This window comes from Mus caroli, unplaced genomic scaffold (genome assembly GCF_978045245.1).
Source record: "Mus caroli unplaced genomic scaffold, Mus_caroli_1 scaffold_2, whole genome shotgun sequence".
Taxonomy (NCBI): domain Eukaryota; kingdom Metazoa; phylum Chordata; class Mammalia; order Rodentia; family Muridae; genus Mus; species Mus caroli.
This window is the reverse complement of record NW_028227257.1, coordinates 139,970,987-139,998,349: the sequence shown is the minus strand read 5'-3', so window position 1 is coordinate 139,998,349 and position 27,363 is coordinate 139,970,987. Positions and strand designations below refer to the sequence as shown.

General features: G+C 35.2%; 1 protein-coding gene across 3 annotated transcripts in view; it reads right to left on the bottom strand.

The window, feature by feature from the left end:
- The window catches only part of Lrp1b (LDL receptor related protein 1B), a 2,026,300-nt gene that overhangs the window by 311,529 nt on the left and 1,687,408 nt on the right, over nucleotides 1-27,363 (bottom strand). For all 3 annotated transcript variants that reach the window (XM_021181392.3, XM_029472167.2, XM_029472172.2), the window contains exons 44-47: nucleotides 23,330-23,522; nucleotides 22,703-22,828; nucleotides 18,066-18,194; nucleotides 14,881-15,000 (exon numbers count right to left, since the gene is read on the bottom strand). In XM_021181392.3, coding sequence (XP_021037051.1) covers nucleotides 14,881-15,000; nucleotides 18,066-18,194; nucleotides 22,703-22,828; nucleotides 23,330-23,522 — 568 coding nt within the window. The remainder of the gene's footprint in view (nucleotides 1-14,880; nucleotides 15,001-18,065; nucleotides 18,195-22,702; nucleotides 22,829-23,329; nucleotides 23,523-27,363) is intronic.

Below are 27,363 nucleotides of genomic sequence, written 5' to 3'. Positions count from 1 at the left end.
ATAATCTTCTATAAACAGCAAGAGGGGTCACACAGCCACAGAGGCCACTTTCACAAAAGGGCCAAATTAAAGCCTGCCTGACAGTCTAGATACTGGTGATGCAGACAATGACAGCCAATCAGGAACTGCTAACATGATTGCTTGGGACCACTGTGGAGGGTATAAAGGGCGCTCCACAAGAATTAATAAATGAGCTCACTTCTTCATTCTCACTTGTTCTTGAAGTCTGTGATATTGATTTCATGCCTTCTCATCCATTGCCTCCAAGGGGAGTGGGGGACCAGGAAGAAGGGAGGACTCAGGCAACAGTCTCCTCCAATAAAATCAAACCGACTAATCCTCCCCAAACAGTTCCACCAACTGGGGACCAAGTGTTTAAATCTGTGAGCCTGTTGGGGGCTAGTCTTATTCAAATCACCAAATAGGGCTAATAAATGTTGGTATAGGGATGGACTGGCATAAACAGAATACAGATAACAAGTGGAACTGGTTGTCTTCTTTACTTATGGCTTCACTAATTTTATGACTAGATAAGGGAGTTTCAAACTACAGAAAGGATAAACAGTAATGAATGAGAAAGAAATTGTCTTTTACTTTTTGTTTTTGGATATTTTCTTTACTTATATTTCAGATGTTTTCCCCTTTTCAGGTCTCCCCTTCAGAAACCCCCTATCTCCTCCCCCTCTCCCTGCCTCTATTAGGGTGATTCCCCCACCCACCCACCCACTCCCATACTCTCACCCTGGCCTTCCCATATACTGGACCATTGAATATCTTCAGGCCCAAGGGCCTCTCCTCCCACTGATGTCCTACAAGACCGTCTTCTGCCACATATGTGGTTAGCACCATGAGTCCAGTTGGTTGGTGATCCAGTCCTCGGGAGCTCCGGGGGGAAGTGGGTCCAGCCTGTTGACACTGTTGCTCCCACCATGGGGCTGCAAAACCCCTCAGCTCCTTCAGTCCCTTTTCCAACTCCTCCATCCAAGAATTTTTTTTTAAATGTACTTACAAAATTCTGTAAGCATTAGGGTCAGAATGGTGGTAGGAAGCAATGACCCCTACATTGATAATGAATGCAGGGGTAATTTATGAAAGAGAAACACCCCCTGAAAACTTCCTGTGTTAAACATGTGGAATAATGCATATGTCATTATCTAGGCAGGTGGTAGAAATTTTAATAAGTGTACCCTAGCTGGAAAAATTAGGTTACTAGGTTGTATCTCTGTAAGTTAGACCTATCTTCAACTCTTTCTTTGTCTCTGTTCTCTTTCTGTTCTAAGATAATCAACCCCCCTCTATATTCTACTGCAGCCATAGTGTTTTGTTTCACCACAGACCCACAAACATGGATTAAAGGCCATGGTCTTTGATATCATGAAACATAATAAAACTTTTTAACGCTATTGGACCAGGTATATTGGTTATACTAATGATAAACTATTACACCATGCAAAAGCTGTAAGTTAATCAAATAACTATATTATTTTCTCTTCTATTCCTGTAATAACATACCATGACCAAAATAACTTAAAGAGTTCAGTTAGATTACAGTTTTAGAGGGATAGGCATATTTGGGCCCAAACCTGAGGTAGTAAGCAGCAACCATGGGAGCTGAAGCAGAAGCGAATAGCCCACATCTCAAACCACAAACAAGAAATAGCAAATTCAAAATGGCAAAAGTCATCCATCTCGCAATATCAGACACAAATGGCATACTTCCTCCAAGAAGGTCGCACTCCCTAAGTTAATAAAACAGAGCCACCAACTGGGAACAAATATAGGAATGCTTGCAAATACTGAGTCCAATTCACTCAAACTACACAATAAATAAACAAATGCCAATTCTGGTAGAAAAAAATCAAATCCTACTACCTGTTGCTGCAGTTAAATTCCTAGGGTGATTTCTAAGGAGAGAACTATTGCAATTCTAATCGTTAGGTGAAAAAGCAAGTTGTCTGATCATTTTTCCCCAGGCTAAAAGCCTTGAATAAGAGAGAAAGAAACTTATTTGGTTCAAATAAAGATAAGCCAAGTGTAAAATATTTAGCTTTTCCCTCCAGATAGTCTACAATAAGCTCTTAGTCAATAGAATACTAGGGAGAATGCAACCCCATGCACACCAGGAGTAGAAGTGAGATGCCACAAAATAAGGTCTGACAGGGGCAGTGGATCAAAAGGAGCTGAAAGATAATAATCAAAGCCACAGTTCCTTCCATACACTTCCCTAGTTTTCTTCTTTCTCCCACTTTCTTTTTACTTTGACAATTAAAATAGGTTATGAGAACAAGAAGTCATAAAAATCAATAGATCTTTCTTTGGTTCACAGGATAATTCTTATAAATAACTTATATTAGTTCTCTCTTCCTACTTCCCATGCTGCCTGAAGCTAAAGAACTTGACATGGGTATTTGAACACAAATGACATTAAATTTTCTGTGGCAATGTTAATTTGCTTACTTTCATATACACGTTCTATTAAAGGGTTTCATAAATGCTTAGGTGTACAAAGTGTACAAACACAGAAGGACTTTAATTTTTTAATTTACATATATATATATATATATATATATATATATATATATATATAGAGAGAGAGAGAGAGAGAGAGAGAGAGAGAGAGAGTCTTTTTAGGGACTTTCTGAGCAGTTTTGAAAACAAAGACAAAAAAAAAAATAGAAAAAACAACCAGGAGTTCTTTTTCCTTTGGGAAGCCTCAGAACTCCTAGTTTTCTCGTCTACCTGAAAGTACTCTAGTGACCAAGGACATTGATATACCACTTACTACCCAAGGAGACAATTGATACTTAGTACAATATGTTAATCCTTTATGTACCCCACACACAACTAGTCACTCAGCCAACAACAACACAGGAAGAATACAAAATAAAAAAAATATCTGAGCAGCTCTTCATATCTGTTCAAATAGCTTCAGGTCTAAGCTCTCAGTAATGGAAGGAATACCTTTAAAGGGACAATAAATAAAGATTGATGAAGATTCTGGGTTTTTCTATGAATTTAAAAAAGACAAGAAATCCAAAATAATTATTTTTATCATGTATTTTTACTATGCATTTTTGGACTAAAAAGGGGGTTACTAATAACTACTAATGATATGTGTGCTGGTTTGAATAGAAATGTCCCCAAAAATTGATGTTTGACTCATACCGAATGGGACTATTAGGAGGTGTGTCCTTGTTGGAATAGGTATGGCTTTGCTGGAAGAAATAAGCCACTGTGGGGCCAGGCTTGAGTTCCCATTTGGCTCTTTTTCTACTACGTGAGGGTCAAGATGCCCAACTTTCAACTTCTTCTCCAGCACCATGCATGATGGCATGCCAACAACATGTTTCCTATAGTGAAAATAATGGATTAAACCTATAACCTGTTAACCAGCCCCAATTAAATGTATGTCTTTATAATAGTTTCCATGGCCATGGTGTCGCTTCATAGCAATAAAACCCTAATTAAGACAGAAATTCGAACCAGGGACGGGAGTAATGATGTGATAGGCAAGACCATGTTACTGTTAAGAGATAAATAGATGTACTATGGATTAGAAAATGATTTGAATGCTTTAAGTGGGGACTTAATTGGCCATAATAGTAGGAACATGTAAGATATTGTTGATAAGGATGATTTGATGTATAGGGGCCTGGCTCAAGATGTTTAAGAGAAGAATATTATTATGTGGTCTAGAGATTATACTTGTGATATTTTGACAAAGAATGTGGATACTTTTTGTCCAGTGAACAAAATGTCTACCTGAGGCTAAAGTAAAAAGATTTGGATCAATTATTTTGAGAGAGAAATTTCAAAACAGTCTAGTATTGACTCTGTTGTGCAGTTATTTGTATTTAATCCTATGAAAATCTATAATGAAAAGGAGCAAGCTGAGCAAGTAAAAACAGAGAAAAGAAGCTCTAGCAAGTGAAATGGAGCTATTTATAAACAGATTTAAAAATGGAATATAGGGAGTGGTGACCTCAGGGAAAGACTCCAACCAGCTTAGCTTTCAACATGTGAAAAAATAACAACTAAAGAAAAGCTTAGATGCAGGACTGATGGCACAGACCTTTAACCAGGGCACTCAGGAGAAAACAGCTAGGTGCTTTCAATTCTAGCCTGGTGTGTAGAGCAAGTAACAGGATGGTCAAGCTTAGATGATGAAGGAAACCATACAAACCAGAAAGCTGTTGAAGTTATTATTTTAACAAGGGGTGGGAAATGTTCCAGCACCAGCAAGCATAAGATTTTGCAGTTTTGGCCATGTGGTTTGGGTTTTAGTGTCAAGGATAGAATAGAGAGTTTTCCTCCATGTCTAAGGACAGCTATTGAGGCCCTGATGTGATAGGAGTGCCTCTGCCTGAAGACTTAGAAAGGCTAATTTGTGAAACTTTAAAAAGAAGCCTGGATTATCTTGTGAAGCCCAAAATTTGGGGGATGACAGAGCCTTGGGATACCTGCCAAGGAGAGCTGCACACAGGTAGTGAGACCAACCCTAGAGGAAGAAGTGTGTTGAGGTTTCCTTTACTATATATTGTAATGCTAAATACTAGCCCCCAGGGCCTGGATGCTCCCGGGTGAGGAAAATCTGCATATACAATGTGACCTCCACTTGAATAGATTTCCTGTTCAACAACAATTATTCAGGCTATACATTTCTTCCAGCAGCTTAAGCCTAGGATGCTAATGACTCCTGCTGTGAGAGGGTAGCAGCAGAGTGCAGGCTTATCCTGCTGCGACAAGGCTGGCTTCAGAGAACAGGTTTAAATAAGGTGGGAATAGAAGAGCTATTGGAAAATTAAGTCAAGGCTTCACAAGCAACAGTTTTCTTGGAACATGGGAATTCTGAGATAACTTAGGGTAACATTCATTAATAAATTAGCCTGCAAATAAGCTTATACGTAAAATAGAAGGGAATTGAAGTGAAATACATAGGGAAGAATGTTAATCCAAGTTATATAAAGAGAAAGGGGAAATAATTATATATCCACAGATACTAATCTCCTTAGAAGGTAGGAATAAAGAAAAGGACATTGTTTTCCGGTAGAAGGGAGAAATTGTGGTAACTGCTTTAAGTGTTTTTAAAATGAAAACTTCAGATCTTTGATCTTAAATGTAAAAAACAAAGCCATGGACATAGAAACAATATCTCAACAAATATTAATTAAGAGATATTAATTTCCATAAAGGGGATGAATAAAGAAAAAATGGCATTGCTTTGAAGGTAGAAGGGAGAAATTGTGGTAATTGCTTTAAGCATTTTTAAAATAAAGAAATTCAGGTTTTGATCTCAAATATATGAAACAAAGGCAGAGAGAAACATTTTCTAGACAAATATTAATAAAGAGGTATGTATCAGAAGGAATGAATAAATGAAAATTACATTGTCTTAAGGATAGAAAGGAGAAATAGTGGTAATTGTTTTAAGAATTTTTAAGTAATAAAGGCTTTAAATGGTTTTAAAGATATATTAATCTCCATAGAAGGGAGGGATAAAGGGAAATTGCATTGTCTTAAGGATAGAAGGAAGAAATAGTGGTGATTATTTAAGTAATATAAAGAGAAAAGAGATATAATTATATTTCCACAGATACTAATCTCCTTAGAAGGTAGGAAAAAAGGAAACTGTATTCTCCTAAGGATAGAAAGGAAAAATACTCATCATTGTTTATACACTGGAAAAAAGAAAGAAAGAAAGAAAGAAAGAAAGAAAGAAAGAAAGAAAGAAAGAAAGAAAGAAAGAAGGGAAGAAAGAAAGAAAGAAAGAAAGAAAGAAAGAAAGAAAGAAAGAAAGAAAGAAAGAAAGTAAGAAAGAAAGAAATCCAGACTTTGATACCAAATGTAGAAAATAAAGGCACAGAGAGAAAGGCTATCTCAAAAGATAATCATATTAAAACGATTTTAATTGCTATGAGTTCTTTCAGTTATCAAGATGAAGGTGGTTATAAGTTAGGTGGTATTACTGACATTAATCCTCTAGGAGTGAGATCAGAGGAGAGCAGGCCCTAGGAAAAGGTAGGCAAATGATTTATACGATCTGAAGAGAAACCAGAGTATACTATAGCAACAGACAAGTAGACCAATGGAACAGAATTGAAGACCCAGAGATGAACCCACACACTTATGGTAACTTGAGTTTGAAAAGGGAGCTAAAACCATCCAGTGGAAAAAAGACAGCATTTTCAACAAATGGTGCTGGCACAACTGGAGGTTATCATGTAGAAGAATGCGAATTGATCCATTCCTATCTCCTTGTGCTAAGGTCAAATCTAAGTGGATTAAGGAACTCCACATAAAACCAGAGACACTGAAACTTATAGAGGAGAAAGTAAGGAAAAGCCTCGAAGATATGGGTACAGGGGAAAAGTTCCTGAATAGAACAGCAATGGCTTATGCTATAAGATCAAGAATTGATAAATGGGACCTCATAAAGTTGCAAAGCTTCTGCAAGGCAAAAGACACTGTCAACAAGACAAAAAGACCACCAACAGATTGGGAAAGGATTTTTACCTATCCTGAATCAGATAGGGGACTAATATCCAATATATATATAAAGAACTCAAGAAGGTGGACTCCAGAATATCAAATAACCCCATTAAAAATGGGGCTCAGAGCTGAACAAAGAATTCTCACCTGAGGAATACCGAATGGCAGAGAAGCCCCTGAAAAAATGTTCAACATCCTTAATCATCAGGGAAATGCAAATCACAACAACCCTGAGATTCCACCTCACACCAGTCAGAATGACTAAGATCAAAAATTCATGTGACAGCAGATGCTGGCAAGGATGCGAAGAAAGAGGAACATTCCTCCATTGTTGGTGGGATTGCAAGCTTGTACAACCACTCTGGAAATCAGTCTGGCAGTTCCTCAGAAAATTGGACATAGTACTACCGGAGGATCCAGCAATACCTCTTCTGGGCATATATCCAGAAGATGTCCCAACCAGTAAGAAGGACACATGCTCCACTATGTTCATAGCAGCCTTATTTATAATAGCCAGAAGCTGGAAAGAACCCAGATGCCCCTCAACAGAGGAATGGATACAGAAAATGTGGTACATTTACACAATAGAGTACTACTCAGCTATTAAAAAGAATGAATTTATGAAATTCATAGCCAAATGGATGGACCTGGAGGGCATCATCCTGAGTGAGGTAACACAATCACAAAGGAACACATACAATATGTATTCACTGATAAGTGGATATTATCCCAGAAACTTAGAATACCCAAGATATAAGATACAATTTGCTAAACGCATGAAACTCAAGAAGAATGAAGACCAAAGTGTAGACACTTTGCCCCTTCTTAGAATTGGGAATAAAACACCCATGGAAGGAGTTACAGAGATGAAGTTTGGAGCTGTGAAGAAAGGATGGACCATCTAGAGACTGCCATATCTGGGGATCCATCCCATAATCAGCTTCCAAATGCTGACACCATTGCACACACTAGCAAGATTTTGCTGAAAGGACCCAGATATAGCTGTCTCTTGTGAGACTGTGCCAGGGCCTAGCAAACACAGTAGTGGATGTTCACATTTAGCTATTGGATGGATCACAGGGCCCCCAATGGAGGAGCTAGAGAAAGTACCCAAGGAGCTAAAGGAATCTGAAACCCTATAGGTGGAACAACATTATGAACTAAGCAGTACCCCGGAGGTCTTGACTCTAGCTGCATTTGTATCAAAAGATGGCCTAGTCGGCCATCACTGGAAAGAGAGGTCCATTGGACTTGCAAACTTTATATGCCCGAGTACAGGGGAATGCCAGGGCCAAAAAGTGGGAGTGGGTGTGTAGGGGAGTAGGGGTGGGGGGGGGGTATGGTGAACTTTTGAGATAGCATTGGAAATGTAAATGAGGAAAATACCTAATAAAAATATTTAAAAAAAAAAAAAAAGAAAGAAAGAAAAGGGAGGCAACAAAACTGAACCAATCAATTTCAGGTGATTGGACCAAACATTCTATTTTTGCAAAGAGGCTCTCTATTTGTGTTAACAGAAAAGAAGGAGAAAAAGCTTTGGACCCCTTCCAAAGTAATATGGATCAGATATGATAGGGGAAGACCCACTGAAGACCTTGGCTATAGACAGGAAAAAAATTCAAGACCGAATTAAACAGGTAACATCAGTTGCTGCTCTTTCCACACGAGAACAGTTGTGAAACTGGTTTAGACATAAAAATGTCTCTAGTCAAAACTTCAGCTAAAATTAGCCAATAACTTTTGTTGGTTACAGAATTTTTAAAATTTATCATGACATCCTTCACATGGCATAAGTGAAGACTTATTACAATTGATTATTGATCAAACTAATTCATAAAAAGGAGAGCAGCTGCCTTTCATCTGCTGAAGTGAAGAGCAAAAATTTAACCTTAACTGATTACTCCGGTAACAGATTCAGGAATAGCTGCTGATTCCCAGTAATCTCAGTTCATCCAGTTTTTCATATGGATTCTGTCAGAACTTCAGTTAAGCCCCAAACTTTCAAAGTGTACAGAGACTGGGTAACAAATGCTAATGCTAGCTTTCTTTCTTTTTTTTTTTTTTTTTTGGTTTTTCAAGACAGGGTTTCTCTGTGTAGCCCTGGCTGTCCTGGCACTTACTTTGTAGACCAGGCTGGCCTCGAACTCAGAAATCCGCCTGCCTCTGCCTCCCGAGTGCTGGGACTAAAGGCGTGCGCCACCACGCCCGGCTAATGCTAGCTTTCTTTAGTCAAATCAATTTTTCCAATTTCCCTACCCTTAAAAAATTCATTATCAGGAAGAATCTTTTGGCAAGACATCACCAAATTCCTTGGGTGTCTAATTATGGTTATTTCATAGATTATAGATCGTTTGTCATTTTAAGGGATAATTTGGAAATGGTCATAATTTTGGACGGGGAGGAAACTAGAGAGAGCTTAAATTTGGGGATTTCTATCTTTCCTCTCCTCTTTTTCCTTTAGGGACTGAAAAGAAAAAGGGGGTAGAGTAATGCTATAAGAAATTGAATATATGGTGATGGATTACTAAATTTACTCTTCATCAAAACATTTCATAGCCATAATCTTATATTGGTAGAAATCTTTTCAGTTTGATGTAGACTTGAAGTTTTAATTTCTTACATTGGGACAGAATTTGTTATTGATACTAGTTTAAAGATTTTCATTGGAATAATTCCTTGTATATTAACACAAACTTTAAAATAAATTTTGTTACTCTTAGCTAGGCATCGTGCCTATGTCACTCATTTAAGAATGCAAAGCTTAGATCCAGTATTTCTAATAGCTGCTACTACAAATTATTTAGGATAATTAAGTAGTGCAAGTTACAGGTTAGATAGTAAACTTATGGCTATTTTAGATTCTTATTTAATTACAATAAGTGCTTTCAATATTATTCAAATAACATATAGCCTAGAGTAGTAAAGGTTTAGTTAGTAGTTCAGATATACTATATATAGAAAGATAGGCTTTGAAAGCATAAGAGATCCACAGAATATGGCATTTAAAATAATTTTATTATTAATAGATCTTTCTACTAGGAGAAAGGAAGAGAGTGAGTATCATTACCTCCAATTGGATTCACTTCAATTGTGGCAAGCTAGCCACTGGGTAAGAAAAACCCTAATTTCATTCTGTAGGTAATTAGGGTCCAAAAAAAAGGACACACAGGTGTGATATAGTCAGCTAAGCTCTGCCCAGAAAGAGTAAGCTAGTCCTTCCTAATTTCTGCTTCACTTAAAGTCTGTCAGATATTTCTGGGTCAGAGGCTGAAAACAGATGCTTTAACATTAAGAGAAATATTGGGGAATGTCTAGGAAGTCAGCTATCTCTACAAATTGTATTGTTTTGGAAGTTATGTTTTGTGCTTCTTACATGTTCAGGTAATATTTAATTCCTTTTCAGATCTCTGATGAGATTGATGACTAGTCATAGTCTCATAATTGAACTTCAGTTCTTTAGCATTAAAGATGTTCTAGAATTGAAAAGATGGTTTTTAGATAGTATTACAAGTTAAAAGCAAACATAATTCAGGTACAGAATTATTAGGATTGATGATAAAGTACTTTACCTAAATTGACAAATATGATGGACTAGAGGTTATAAGTGTATATCATATCTTATAATTTGCATAACTGATATAATTGGGTTCAACTTATATCTAAGAGAAAAGATCATTTTTAATTGGGCAAAATGGGGGAATGTAGTGGGTTTGGCCTAATTCTGCTTGCATTTTAATTTTAATCCCCAAAACTGCTTACAGGAGAGAGAAGGAGTCTGCCCACAGTTAATTCTGAATGGTAAATAATGCCAGCAGCCAATATCTGAAGAGAAGAGACATGGGGTTTTGGTTTCCCAGGCCAGGAATCATGAGAAAGAAGAGAGGAGATCTACGAGGCCAGAACAGTGTGGAGAAGAGGAGAGACATCATCCCTGAGAAGAGTACAGGACAGAGTGGATTGGCTGCCATGTGAGGGAACCATGAGACATGGTCTAGACCACAGACCAGTTGGACAGCCCTCTGGGTCCAGAGAGGCCAAGATAGAGTATACTAGTAAGAAATAACTTAGGATTAACTGCATGGAGTTTAAGGAGCAGCCCTGCTAGTGAGGTAATTAAGGGATATTAAAATATAAAGACAATGTGTGTGTGTGTGTCTGTTCATTTAATAAATATTTAATTTCAACAGAAACACTATTACAGAGAATGATTTCTAGTGCCCATTTATGATAAGACTGTAGATGAGATTGTTAAGCTTTAAAAAGAAGGACAACATTGCTTCTTAATACTGTTCTTTGTCATTTGCTATTGATATAATTAGATATAATGTATTTTATCTATATATTTTATAAGACTTACTTATTTACTATATCCAGAACAATTTTATTACTATGCACTGTATTTTCTAAATTTGAACACACCAATTTATTACCATCTTAAGACAATCCTACTTATTTCAGAAAAGCTAATAATAGCATTAAGGTCCAATGGCTTCATTTGAGAAAAAAAAAATCTTATGATACATGATTTCCACATATTTTTATTTAGTTACTTCAATGTCTTTCTTCTTATTTTTTACCATCAACCTAGTTTAATGCATTTTCTTCTGCTTAAAACTATTGAAACTATTTGATAAATAGTACCAATTTATCACTTTATTTCTTCCTTTTTTAAAAGGTTTATCTATTTCCTGTATCTCCTTTCAATATCTTATGAATTTTTATTGTTTTTAAACTTTTTTAAGTAATATGAAATAACTAAATTTCAAAATACAGTAAATCTGCTTTCGAACGTCAAGTAACAATAAAGTTAATGGTTGTACTACAGGCTGTGGAGCGTTGCAAGCCTTCCTGGGAGATCTTGAATCATTTGTACACATTTCCCCTGTTTTGCCATTCTTTGGAGACATCTTATCCCATTTCTATCTCACACTTTTCCTTTCCATCAATTATTTTATAAAGATTTTCTATATCCATTATCAATAATCTCTTACTGAATGGTTTTCTGCTTCATTTAGCGTTTGATCTGATGCCTCCTATGACTTTAGCAAGTTGATTTTCATCAACATAATTAAGAAATTACCTCTGATTCATCAAGATAAATTGTTACCTGTAGCTCAAACTTGCAATCTTGCTTTCTCTACAGTGCTTTAACTGAATGGTGAGACTTCCCTGAGTAAAAATATTCTTGAGTCAACATTTCTGCTACATCTAAAATATACTTGGACTCTTATATTTAATTTAGCAAGTAATTTTAATGCTTTCTATAAAATATCCATCCTTTACACTATTTGAGTTTTCCTCCTTATTTTCTTATTGAGCCTAAAAGCCAATAAATTCTTCCATCTGAAATTTACTACAGAATCTCTGGCTTTCCGAATATTTGGAATAGTTTCATCTGCAAGTTTTCAAGAATTGCAGTCATAGTACACTCACCTCATGACCAATGTCCATAATAATTTCCTGTTAATGTGGCAAAATACAATAGGCCTTCAAACTTCTAGTGCCCCGTAAGTTTAATTTTTCCCAGAGGCAGAGGTACATATGTGCTAATTTTGTCTTTTAGTCTAGCTTGGTATACTTAAAATGTGTGCTCAGTAAATTAAGAGATTTTTCGGAGGCGTTTTTCATTACAAATACTTGTTAGGTCCCGATTTTAGATAGCTTGATATTTTCTTACTTGACCTACAAATATTAGCAGTCAATTCATGGTTATTAGTAGTCAGTAGTTTTAAAAACACAACATTAGCATTACATTTTATATAGAATATTATTAACTTAGTATTATTTACCATTCAACATAATATTAATATACTTATCCAATTGGTTTTTGTACTCTAGTGTTTTAGAAATTGAGTACACATTGGTGAAACACCTTAAAAATTCAGACAGTAAGAATGGGAGAAATAGTCTTCCCCAGAAACACTATTTCTAGTATACCCCCTCGTTATATAAGAACAAAAATTAGCCCTGAAAGTAGCAGGCCACCTGGTTATCTTAGACCAAAGTTCAGCCCTGAAAACACACATACATGTAATATCATGCACAGAAGGTTTTACTTGGGACATAGTTTATAAACATACATATATACATATAAGAACAATTATTGAGAAAAATTGCAATGAATTTAAAAGAAGGGAGGGTTTGAAGTGGCAAACCCAAAAGGAGAAATAATAAAAGAAAACGCGAGTAGTAATGATTCATGACATAGTAGTATATTTTATAACATGGATGCATCTGAAAGACATAATTAAGTGAAAGAAACAGGAACTGAAAAACTTGCATACTGCATATCTTAATTTTATGAAGCGCCTATAAATGGGAAAATTGTGGAGGAAATGAGAATCAAGATGAGGAACCTTCCCAGATAAACATTCAGAAATTTATTGGTTTGATGAGTGCAAACGTGGGTAATTTATTAAAAACCATTGAGTATATTTAAGACAAGTGACATATACTGCATTTTAAATATGCCTCAATAAATCTGTTTAACTTATTTTAAAGACAAAATCTAAGTATTTTACCCATTTGCTAAGAAATTGAATGGTGGATTAAGAGAACTAAGTAATATAGTAGTCATTATTAGAACAGTCTATTCAGTGTTCCATACTCGGATATAAATACTCTAAAAGCAAGTATATAAAAACGAGATTAAAGAAATGACAATAGTTTAAATGTGAATTAGAAAGCAGAAACTACAAAGGAAATCATAACTTTTTAAACTGATTTACAAAATTGAATTCCTGCGTGCACCAAACTGTATCATTGTACCCACTGATGATGCTTTCTTCAGGTGGTATCCTATGGTAATCACCATCGTTTCTCAAGTTTGATATGAGATCAATACTGTTTTGCATTTCATATATAAGAGAGATCATGAAATTCTCATATCCCCAATTATGGTTTATTTTTGTTTGTTTATTTGTTTTTGATTTACTTTTCTTACTTTTTTTTCCAATTTTTTATTAGATATTTTCTTCATTTACATTTCAAATGCTATCCCGAAAGTCTACTATACCCTCCCCCCGCCCTGCTCCCCTACCCACCCACTCCCACTTCTTGGTCCTGGTATTCCCCTGTACTGGGGCATATAAAGTTTGCAAGACCAAGGGCCCTCTCTTCCCAATAATGGCCAACTAGGCCATCTTCTGATACATGTGCAGCTAGAGACAAGAGCTCCGGGGTACTGGTTAGTTGATATTGTTGTTCTACCTATAGGGTTGCAGACACCTTTAGCTCCTTGGCTACTTTCTCTAGCTCCTCCATTGGGGGCCCTGTGTTCCATCCAATAGATGACTGTGAGCATGCACTTTTATATTAGCCAGGCACTGGCATAGACTCATAAGAGACAGCTATATCAGGGTCCCTTCAGCAAAATCTTGCTGGCATGTGCAATAGTGTGTGTTTGGTGGCAGATTATGGGATGGATCCCTGGGAGAGGTAGTCTCTGGATGGTCCATCCTTTCGTCTTAGCTCCAAACTTTTCTCTGTAACTCCTTCCATTGGCATTTTGTTCCCTATTAATAATCAGGGAAATGTAAATCAAAACAACCCTGAGATTCCACCTCACACCAGTCAGAATGGCTAAGATCAAAAATTCATGTGACAGCAGATGCTGGCAAGGATGCGAAGAAAGAGGAACATTCCTCCATTGTTGGTGGGATTGCAAGCTTGTACAACCACTCTGGAAATCAATCTGACGGTTCCTCAGAAAATTGGACATAGTACTACCAGAAGATCCAGCAATACCGCTCCTGGGCATATACCCAGAATGTAATATGTAATAAGGTCACATGCTCCACTATGTTCATAGCAGCCTTACTTATAATAGCCAGAAGCTGGAAATAACCCAGATGTCCCTCAACAGAGGAATGGATACAGACAATGTGGTGCATTTACACAATGGAGTACTGCTCAGCAATTAAAAACAATGAATTCATGAAATTCTTGGGCAAATGGATGTATCTGGAGGATAACATCCAGAGTGAGGTAACCCAATCACAAAAGAAGTTACTTGATATGCACTCACTGATCAGTGGATATTATCCCAGAAACTTAGAATATCCAAGATACAATTTGCAAAACACAAGAAAATCAAGAAAAAGGAATACCAACGTGTAGATACTTCATTCCTCCTTGATTTACTTTTCTTAACACAATAATCTACCATTCTGTTCCAAATAAATTTACAAAATATGCCATCAGAGATTTTTATAGCATAGTTTACTTGGTGAAAAACTTTGTGACATTTTAATAAACAAACATAATGTGTTTATTATATATACATGATATATTATATATACATATTAAAATATATACACAAACAATATATACATATATTATATATACATAAAATGACATCTAACATGCAAAGACTGATGTAAAATTACTTACCTTTACAATCCAATTCATCAGAGCTGTCTCCACAATCATTTGTACCATCACACAGTTTGCCATGAGGAACACAGCGACGATTGTAGCAAGGTTTAAACCCACTTCGGCAACTTCGGTTTTCTTATGAATAAACATAGAAACTTGCTGTTAGAGATCATATAGCAATATTCCTAAAGGGTAAAAATCACGAATAAAATTTCTCTTCTAACTAACAGAATCTGACCCATAAACCTATCCTGAACTATATCAAAGGTCTGAATTACAATGTCCCTTATTTTCCAAAGAGCAAGCAAATAATTCACTTGAGGCTTTGTGATTTGGTGTTTCCTAGCTGGGAATTAACTACATATCTCATCGGGTTATATCTACATATTGTTTTCCACAATTCTTTTATAATGTATAAAAATAAAGATACAATGTAAAATCAATTTAGAAGAGATATCTCAGAACTAGTAATATATTCTACTTCTGGTTCTATGAGGGTTTTTAAAAATATTTCAAACAATTCTTTTGGATGGATAATAATTTTATCTGTGTTGAACAAGAGAATTTTGTTTATTTTTCTTCCCCTAATAAGTATATTTTTAAATTTCATTTTCTATCTTATTACATCAGCTAAGATTTCCATCTTTACCTCCACCCATTAATTCATTAATTTTGGTAAGGACTTTATAATAAAAAATGTAAAAAAGCATGCATTTCCAAATGTACATATCAAATAATCAGAAATATCAATAAATTTCTACTAGAATATCTTTATAATATCCACTGAGCTTCATAACATTTTTTGAACTACCAATTAATGAAATAAAATATCAAATGAGGACATTAAAATGCAATACTCCCAAAGTCACAGGATGCCACAAATGTAGTGATAAATGTGAACTGTATAGTTGTGAGTGCTAACACTAAAATATGGTGATATTAATGACCTAAAATAAAATATTATACAAATAAGTCCAAGCAATGTATCTCAGGCAACTACCAAAGCAAATGTAAAATAAATCCAGAATTATATGAAGGAAAGTAATAACAAAGAACATAACAGAAGTGATGGAAACTGAGACAGAAAAAAATATAAAATATACCTGAAAAATGTTAATATGTAAAATATAAAGGAATTCAACTCAACAGCAAAATCAAAAAACAATATAACCTTGAAATACCCAGTAGGTCTAAATTAATATTTTCTGAGAAAAATATCTAAATAGCCAAAAAGTATATGAAAAAATGCTTGACTATCTATCAATAGAACACAAGGCAAAACCACTATGAAATACCATGTAATCATTTGAATGACTATCATGAAAAGAATAACTAAAAGATTACAATTTCCAGTCAAGACATACAGAAAATGGAATGCTTGTACATTTTTAGTGCATTCATTATAGAAAACATGAGTTATATCAAAAGTTGTGAAGTGTAACTATCATATGAGTCAATGATTTTACTATATGTACATTGAAGGATGAAAATAACCACAGCCTAACAAAACCTGCACTAATATGTTTACTGCAATATTATTTACAATTGCCACAAAAGGAACTCAAACAGTGTCAAAGATGAATTAGGGAAGCATGGTGTAAGTATACAGAAGGATGCTAAGAAGCTCTTTAAAAGACTGAAAATCTGTCATTTACATTAACACAGCTAGATCGGCAAGAAATCATCTGTGTTAAATGGGGAGATAGGTACAGAATACCTACAACTGCATGTTCTCATTATATAGGAGAGTTAAGGTGTTTCTCAAGGAAGTAGAAAATACAATAGGTCTTATGGGAACAGGAAACAGATGTGGGAGACTGAGGGATGTAAAATGTGTAGCCTGTGGGAATACAAGTGTATTTGGATAGAAGAAATAACTTGTAACCTTTTCTACTACAGCAGGGTTAATAAGGTTGACAAAAATTAACTAAATATCTCAAAAGAGGGAATAAAGAGGATTTTTGAATAGTGACAGAACAATGTACAATTACTATGTGTTAGAAATTAGAATTATAAATAATAGTAAATGAATTAGTGATGCCTGTGTGATCTTCAAAATCTTACACACATATTAAATGAATAATTTTTAAAAAGGCTTATTAAATCCTCCTCTATATGATTCCTAGCTGGGTTATAGAAATATAAAATATAATGCTATTCTCAGGCTCATTTCATAGTAAATGTATATTTTTACACTTAATATTATTTCTACCACCTTCAAACTCTATATTTAATCCCTATTCTGTAAATTAAACTCAAAACTTGAATAATTACTGTGTAAGGCAATAAAACAGATATTTCTCTATCATTTTAACTGAAAATATTAGTCTGCAATGAAAAATTACATGCAAATTGTCAAATTCTCATGTTTCTATTTACCAAATCTTTGATTACTTGGTTGTACTTATTGCTATGGTAAGGTTTTAAAAAATTAAGTTATTTTTAAGGAAGCAATTTTAATAGAAGATCCTCCAAATTTTCCATGATACGGAGACCTAATGCTGATAGTGTAATAAAGTTAAAATAAATCACACTATTTTTAGTAAAAATCTGGACAATTATACAGGAAAGATTAATGAAGGAATGAAGGCAAATTTGTGCTGAAGCCTACAACAGCAAAGACAATCTTCTTCAGAGAACAATTTTCACTTGCTGTCATCAACCTGGGGCACGAGTGATGCAAAGCCATACTTCTTTCGGATCATGGCTATCCCAGTTTCCAAATCAAAGAACACTAGCCCTAGGCTGATCCTTGAAACAATAATTGAATTAACAATACTTTGACATCTATTCAACTTGTTCTTGTCTGTGGGCAGATCTCTGCTAAAGAGTAGATCTGCAATATACACCACTCATTAATATTTCTGAATTATGTTTTTAGAAATATGGGTCTAAAATTATTGGTAAATAAAAATGATTGGGCAGCTTACGAAGTAGCCTCCAATTCCATTTTAATTTGTATCAAAGTGATAGAAAAATGATGAAGATATTCTTCAGTGAGTAATGTAGTAACTGTGTAGATAATGATGTGTGTCACTTTATCACAAGCACAGTTTAGTCAATGTACTTCAGAAATAATGTCAATGAGAGAAAATTGAGGCAATTATTCATGTGAAATAAAGACAGGCAAACATACCTAAAACTATGAAACTAAGTAAAAATATCTTTCTGCAACTTAAGAGTCTTTGTTCAACACTTACCACAGTAGAGTAACTTTTCATCTGATTTGTCCTTACAGTGAGGGATACCATCACAGGTGAGGACGTAGTCCACACAATCCCCATTTCCACACTCAAACTCAGAATAGATATTACAAGAAGAGTTTTTAGCTGAAACATCAAAAAGTAAGTATTGGTATAATAAAAATTCTCTTATATTATTTAGCATTGTATTCCTCAAGTTTAATTATAAAATTAAAGTACAGTATAAAATGACCTTCACTTTCATATAAAAATGAAGTGAATGTCAATGATTCACATGTCACTAAAACTTAGCCAAAGCAGGTTCTGACATTCCTGATTTACCTCAGCAAATCTTTGGGGAGTTGTTTGTGAAGTACTTTTAGAGTTGTATCACTATTTTATGCCTATTTATATATTCTGTTAATCATTTGCCAATCATATGTGTGCAGAGGAAAGCAGTAGTTTCAATTTGATAATTTACATATAGGCAACAGTCTGGCTTAAAATAATTCCTTTTTAAGAAAAAAATTACTCAGGTGTGGTTGTTCACATTATAACCCCAGAACATTAAATCCTGAGACAGGAGGATTACAAGTTTATGGCCATTGCAGGCCGTAGTGAGTCTAAGGCCAATCTAAACTGCACAGTAAGATACTGTATCAAAAACCCAATCTCTACATATTATAACAGTGCTTCAGTGTATCCTTACCACTGTGCATTCTTTCAGACAATACAACATTCCAACGAAAAGAGTGTCATTCTTGTTATTTTACCTAATATAAACCCTTAAAGATAAATAATAGTAAATGAATTAGTGATGCCTGTGTGATCTTCAAAATCTTACACACATATTAAATGAATAATTTTTAAAAAGGCTTATTAAATCCTCCTCTATATGATTCCTAGCTGGGTTATAGAAATATAAAATATGATGCTATTCTCAGGCTCATTTGCTTGACCTACTTCTAACTCAATTTTCCTCTGTTGAGATCCAGTTGCCAGTTCCCTTACTGAGAACTAGAACTGGAAACACCATAAATAGCTGCTTTTTGCCTGGAAGCACCTGGAACTTTTGGAGAAGTTGGTGGAAGTGGTGAAAATAAATGAGACTCTAGACAGTTTTACATTTGGTACTTAGATAATGTAACCACCTCTGTCGTACAATCCCTGCTCAAAACCTAGGATGTTTGTGGAAATGAACATGTTCTCTCTCTCTTTATTCCCCTCTCTCTCTCTGTCTGTCTCTCATTGTCTCTGTCTCTCTCTGTCTCTGTCTCTCTCTCCTTATGATTTGCTCTAAGGTATAAACAATGATAAAATACAAAATATTGTTTTCATAGCTCAGTTTTGTCTTGAGACTGCCGTATTTCTTTTGATTTTGAAGTTTTGAATTGGGGAAAATAGTAATTTACCTTTATACACAAAAATAGATTCCTTAGCAAAGTTTGGGAACCAGTGTTTTCAGGTGTGAAATATCCTGGACTATACTTATCATATCATTTGTTAACTAATTACATATTGAAATCAAGTCATATTAATAGTTCTTAGAGTAATAAAATTAATATCTATAAGAGATACAGTTCAATTTCACAATTATTATCAGTTTGAAAAATCCAATAAAGTACCTACTAATGTTACTTGAAATTCACTATTTCTATTACTCCTAATTTTTCTTTAATTTTAATATATATAATACTTATATATGTGTCTAAAATTTTTAACTTAATTCATTCAGTTAAATTCGTTCAATGCAGTATTTACCAAATGTTTTCCTCATTTTGGAATGGACTTCTGTTTCTAGCCAAAGTCAAATATCATTTCAAAGGAAGTGACAGAGAACTTAAACCTCTATTTAAAAAGAAAAATATAAAGGTTTTCATAATGCTTTTGGAAAAATTATCTTAGACTATGGAATGAACAAAATCTAGAATGGTCTACTGGCAGTTCTAACTTATCTTTATTTGCTTTATGTACAACTCATATATTAATGTTTCAATGAAAAATTCTATGGTAGAAAACATCTGTATTTAGTGATTATATTATTTTTCCTTTTGAGATTATCATAAAGGTACATAGAAACATCTAAAAAGAAGGCAAATAGATAGTTGTAGATACACCTGTCTCTGTGTGTGTGTATATTTATTATTTTCATTTTTGATATTACATTGTATAAAATTTATAATTTTTTCCTTCCTCTTTTCTCCCAACAAACCCTCCTACAATCCTCTCCTTGCTATCTTTCAAATTCATGGTCTCTTTTATTTTTATATCCATATATATCATAATTAATATATCTTTATGTATGAATATATATTAAAGAAGCACAATTTTTGAGTCTGTATGATTTTTTTTTGTGTGTGTGTATGTTTTCTGTGACATTAGGTTTTTGTCAACTTGATATATTTAGAGGAACCTCAGAAGAGAGGACCTCAACTGAAGAACTGCACAGATCAGAGTAGCCTATGGGCCTATTTGTGAGATATTTTTCTTGACTGATGTAAGAGGGCCCAGCTCAGTACGAATGGTGTCAACTCTGTGAACTTGGTTCTGGGTCGTGTAAGGAAGACAAATGAGCAAGCTGTAAGCTGCATCCTTCTATTGTTTTGGCTTCAGTTTCCTGCTTGAGTTCCTGCTCTGACTTTCCTCAGTGATAGACAGTAAGTTGTGAGTTAAAACATTTTTCTCCGAAAGACATCTTAAGTCAGTGTTTTATTACAGCAACAGAATGAAAATAGAATATATGTGTAATGCAAAATAATTTTTGTCCAGACAGAATTCTTGCTCACACTTCCATTTGGTACACAACACTGAACACTTTGTGTTTCTGTCTATTTTCAGGTTTGTCTTTCCTCACATTGTCTTACATGATGAGGGTTTGCATTGAACCATGCTTGCCTGTCCTGGTTCTCTGATGGATATTGATGTTATCTAAATCCAGAACATTAACAATGTTGCATGAGATATAGATATTTATATATTTTGCCAACGAGAACAACAAATGTTTTTCTTTTCTACATTTACCCTCATGCATGTGTCAGTAAATGAAAAAGACCACTAACATTCATGAACAATGTTAGCAGATATGTCTCAGAAATGTCCTAGGTTCTTGTCAATGGTTTGACAACAAGAAAGCAGAAGTTACTTTGTGGTTTTGCAAATGGACGGCAGGATTTCAAAACAAGCACATGAATGTTAGAGAATGCTTGCACAGCGATTTGTCCTGCTTCAGGAGCCCAGTGCCACACTTCAGTTCCATAGCCCTGCAACTCTGCACGTTTAAAATATTTTTCTTGTTTGACTCCTCACCTCTCAGCAGCAAAGAGAAGCAGGGAGCTTCTCTGGGGCAGTTATGCATCCTTTGTTGTTGTTGTTGTTGTTGTTACAACAGGGCTACACTGCACACTGTACACTACCCTTGCTCTGTTTATCAATGTCACTGCATGAACCTTGCCCTACAATGTGACCTGAGAGAAACATGAATGACTTAAATGTATGACTGATGTTCCAGGTGTGCACACAGCACCAGGCCCTGATCTAGGACCCAACCCACAAAGGCAAACTGAAATGTAATTCAGGTAGCTACCTGATCTGTTCAAAAAAGTGTTGGCAACAAAGAGATCTGGGGATTTGAGGCAAACACTATTTAAATTGTTTATCTGCATCAAAATTCTCTGAATAGTAGCAGCATTCTCTTCTTTGTTCTGACACAGTCTTACAGAAAGCCAAATCTTTATTTTTTACTAAGATGTGCCCTTGTTTGTAATACAAGTTCACAAAACAAAAAGGCACATAGCAAATATAAGAAAGGGTCCTCTTCGTAAATAAGGGACAAAGAATTATGAAGATAAAGATGAAAATACTTATTTTTAATTATGTAAACATATCTACTTTTGTTAACTTCCTAACATGAATGATAAAAGAAAAGAATACAAATGAGGAAAAAATGTTTCAAAACTAGTGCATTCTGAAAATGAGTTCACCAATTTCCAACAAGATGTTTCATTTTCCACCTTTCTTACATACAAAGTTTCAGTGTTAAAGGGAAATTAACCTTTTTTTATGTTGCTTGCTAATTTTTCATGGCAATATTGAAATACTTGAACCATTATTTATTTTGGAAATTTTGCTGTTAATAAGGGTGTATTGTAATGGTACTAATTAAAGACTGCAGTGCCTTTGGGAGGAATAAACATTGTGCAAGGCTGGAATGTTACATTCTTAATTAACAGTTTGGAAATGATTACAAATAAGCTGTATGAGTCATTCTCTCTCATTTACATCCTACCACAGACTAGGAAGGGGCTTCCTGCCTGGCTGCTGATCTTGTGCGTGGTTTCTAGTTTATTTCAGCTGTAATTAATTTCATAATTGCCAGAGTTTCAGAGTCACAGCTATAATTTGGCAGATGATCTTGTATGCAGGAACTCCTGGAGTTGTTTCTAACACAGTCAGGCCCTCAATCACAGGGACTTATAAGTTATTATCTTAGATACTGTTACTAGTCACATGAAGGTCAGAAAACATTACAATGGGCTAGATTCTTTCATAAACAGACAAAAACCTGAAATTCACTGCTGGAGGATAATAAAACTTTATCAGTACAACATTATATTTTCAATATATTTTAAACAATTCCATAGCTTTTCCTTACTTACTCACACATCTGTTGTTAGCTAGCAATACTCGATCCCCTCTACAGGAGCAATTCACTCTTCCATCTGGTGTTAAAAGGCAGAGGTCATGACAACCTCCATTTAATAATGCACACGGAGAGAGTTCGCCTGCAATGAAGGAGCCTATGAGTAACTTTTTGTAATGAATATACAGTCCCCATTAACTATAAGTAACCAGTAAGCTGGTGAACTGATTCAATGTAGAGGACACTCAATACTTTTGAGAGTGTTGTGTCATTATAAAAGGGTTTTCTAAAACACTTCTGTATTATAATCACTGTAGCATTTATAAAACCAGATGCAAACCTATCAAGGGAATAATTTTGGCAAAAAAATGTTAGTCTTTATAGTCTTTATTTTCAAAGATATAAGGACTAAAGAAGAGTGGGATACAATTTTATTAATAATTAAAACAGAAATTGTTCTTATGGTGACCAACTGAGTTCTATAGAAGTTATTCAAACTTTTCAGACAGTTTTGATAGGATTTTAATGGTCAAGTTCTGAATATTGTCTCCCAGGTGATAAGACCACAAAATGTATAATGCAGTAAAAGAGAAAAAAATTGACAGGTTGTAGAGTTAGGAAATATTTTTCTATTACAACTTACAGCTATTGGTGTCATTAGCAACAGCTATGATTCCCATTGGTTGATGTGGAATATCAGAACGAAGAATTTTGGTTTCTCCTCCTGTGTACTTGTTGGAACGCAAAATAGCTCTTCGTCCCCAATCTGACCAGAAGATATAATTGTCATAAACTGCCAGACTAAGAAAAGTTCCTGGTCCAGACTTGACAATCACCTGAAATAAATTATAGTTTACACAACATATAAATATTCAAACATTGATAGCTTTTTTACTCCAGAAAGTGAGGGATGAAAATTAGTTAACAGTAAGGATAATCACATTATAATTTCATTGAATGTCCCATCATACTATGCTATATAATTTATTTCACCTATTTAAGTTTTCTTCAAAATATGAATAGAAAAAAAGGAGCAAAGGATGAATGAGAAAGTTAACACCTACAGAACTAGAGTCCAAAAATTATAATAAACAAGCAAAAGATGAATAAAGAAGAATTTCTTCTGGAAGAAATAAAATTAGTTGATTTACTTGCAAATGACAAACTTTGTATTTGTACATAAAGTATATATAAAAGTTGAAAATAATACTTGAATTTAATAAGAATTCAAAAAAGATTATATCCTGTTACTAAAAACCAGAACACATTCTTTCTGACACTGAATCTCACAATGGCTGTAATTTTAGTATAACAGTTAAATGTAGAATCCACTAAACTTTTCATAATGTATATAAAATTTAAAATGTCCAAATCAAATTAATAAAATAGTGAAAAGATCAAACTTAATTAGGAGGAAATAGTTTTCTTTCCTAAGTACAACAAAAGGTTTATGAAAACAAGTCTTTGAAGTCAATAATATACAATGATGTGTGTTAAAGATTTGGGTTAAGGAGAACCATCATTAATAATTTATGGGATTGCAAACTAGTGCAGACACTCCGTAAATCAGTGTGGAGAATTCCCTCAAATCCAAAATAAATCTATCATATTGCTTAGCTATATTTCTCTTCAGTATCTGTCCAAAATACTGGACATTCTCCTCCACAGATCCTTGCTCAGTTACGTTCACGGCCACTTTATCCACATTAGTTGGGAAATGAAAACGTCCTGAATGCCCTTCAAATACCAAATGGATAATGACAATGTGATACATACACAAAATGGAATGTTACTCAGGCTTAAGAAAAAATGAAATAATAACATTTGAGGTAAGTGGAAAAAAATTAGAAATTATTATACCAAAGTCCCCAAACAGTGAAATACTCCCAAACAAACAAACAAACAAAACCAAAACAAAACAACAAAAAAAAACAAATAAAACAATGTTCTCTCCTATTTGTGAATACTAGCTCTAAATCTATTTTTTAGATGTTTTTATTAGATATTTTCTTTACATTTCAAATGTTATTCACTTTCCAGTTTTCCCCTCTTAAAATCCCCATCCCCTTATCCTCCCCCATCCCTCTGTTTAACAACTGACCCAATCCTGCTTCCTGAGCCTGGAATTCCCCTACACTTGGGCATAGAGCCTTCACAGGAGCCAGGGACTCTATTCACACTGTTGACCAACTAGGTCATCCTCTGCTATATATGCAGCTGAAGCCATGAGTCCCATCATGTGTACTATTTGGTTGGTGGTTTAGTCCCTGTTAGCTCTGGAGGAAATGGTTAGTTCATATTGTTGTTTCTCCTATGGGGATGCAAAACCCTTCAGCTCTTCCAGTCCTTTCTATAACTCCTTCACTGGAAACCCTGTGCTCAGTCCAATGAGGCTGTGAGCATCCACCTCTGTATTTGTCAAGCACTGGTGGAGCCTCTCAGAAGAAAGCTATAACAGGCTTATGTCAGCAAGCACATGTTGGTATCCACAAAAGAGTCTGGGTTTGATGATTGTATATGGGATGGATCCCCAGGTGAGGCAGTCTCTGGATGGTAATTCCTTCAGTCTCTGCTCCACATTTTGTAACTCCTTCCATGAGATTTTTATCCCCACTTCTAAGAAGGATCGAGGTATCCACACTTTTGTCTTCCTTCTTCTTGAGTTTCATGTGGTCAGTGAATTATATCGTGGGTATTCTGAGCTTCTGAGCTAATAACACCTATCATTGAGTTTATACCATTTGTGTTCTTTTGTGATTGGGTTACCTCATTCAGGATGATATCCTCCAGATACATCCATTTGCCCAAGAATTTCATAAGTTCATTGTTTTTAATAGCTGAGTAGTACTCCATTGTGTAAATGTACCATATTTTCTGTATCCATTCCTCTGTTGAGGGAAATCTAGGTTCTTTCCAGCTGCTGGCTATTATAAATAAGGCTGCTATGAACATAGTGGAGCATGTGTCCTTATTACCAGTTGGAACATCTTCTGGGTATATGCCCAGGAGAGGTATTGCTGGATCCTCCGGTAGTACTATGTCCAATTTTCTGAGGAACCACCAGACTGATTTCCAGAGTGGTTGTACAAGCTTGCAATCTCACCAGCAATGGAGGAGTGCTCCTCTTTGTTCACATCCTCACCAGCATCTGCTGTCAACTGAATTTCTGATCTTAGCCATTCTGACTACCTGTTTACCTGTGTTCTCCTGTATTTCTTTAAGGGAATTATTTATGTCCTATTTAAAATCTACTATCAGCATCATGAGATATGATTTTAAATCTACCTCTTGCTTTTCCGGTGTGTTGGGTTATGCAGGACTTGCTGTGGGGAGAACTGGATTCTGATGGTGCCAAGTAGTCTTGGTTTCTGTTAGTAAGATTCTTGTGTTTGCCTTTTTCCATTTGGTTATTTCTGGTATTAGTTGTTCTTGCTGCCTCTGGCTGGAGCTGGTTCCTCCTGTGGGACTATAAGCCCATATCAGCACTCCTGGTAGACCAGTTCTCTCCTTGTGGAACTTATGTACAAAAGGCTCTGGAATAGGCCACACTCTTGGTGCAGATGGCAACTAGAAGGATCCTGTCCCAGCTGCTCCACTTTTCTTGTGCCTTGTGTGCTCCTTGCTTCCCAGCTCCAGACAGTTATTGGAAAGAAAGTGGCTATCTCACCTCAGAACCCGGGAGTGAAAGCACTCCTGGTAGAACAGGTCTCTCCTGGTGGGACCAATGCACAGTGGGCTGTGGTTCAGGGGTGCTGTTGGCAGACCAGAAGGGTCCTGTTCCAGCTCGCTAGTTCTAAATCTTTAGAAAGGAGTATATAATTCATTGAAACTACTGGCATTAGTCAAATAAAAAAAAATAATAATAAAAACTTTTTGAGATGAGCATATTTGGAAGTAGGAAGAGCCCCAGAAAAGGGACTAGGAGAACAGAGCTGCTATTGGTTATTTTTCATCCTCTGATTCATTTGATTTATTTAGAAGATACTATTTTGTGTTATTTTTCTTATAATGTTGCCAGCTGCCTTTAAATGCATGATTCTCCTGCCTCAGCTTATAAAGTACTCGTATTCAGGTGTGTACATCACACAAAGTGATATTTGCATTTTCAACATGGTGCTAATGCTTGATTAATACATTTGACAAAAAATAATTATAAAAGAGAATAATGTAAAAATAAAAAAAAACCAATTCTTCCACACAGATAATGTTATTCCCCATTTAAATTTCCTTGGAACCACTTTCTGTTCTCTGTGCTGGGAATTTGTCTGGTTGAGTTTGTCTGGCCTCGTGTGTGCTACCATAGACTCTGTGAGTTCATATTTGTGTCATTACTGCTGTGCCTCAGTAAGAGCTCCATTTATTATAGTCTTCCTCTCTGCACTGATCTTAGAGCCTAGGCTGGAGTGGTTTGATAAAGAAATCCCATTTACAACTGAACACTCTGAACTCGCACACCTAACCAAGAAGCTATTGCAAGTGATATCCACTGGGAAAGGAAGAATCAGTTTTATTCAATGGCGTATCACTGGGTATATTAACTGTACTTAAGGGCAGGCCCTATGCCCAGGAAGTCTATAGACCCAAAAGACTGTAGGTTTTTGTGTGCTTTTTGTTTTGTTTTTGTGTTTTGGCTTTTTAGTTTGTATCTTTTATTGTGAATTGGATTTAGTTTAGTTT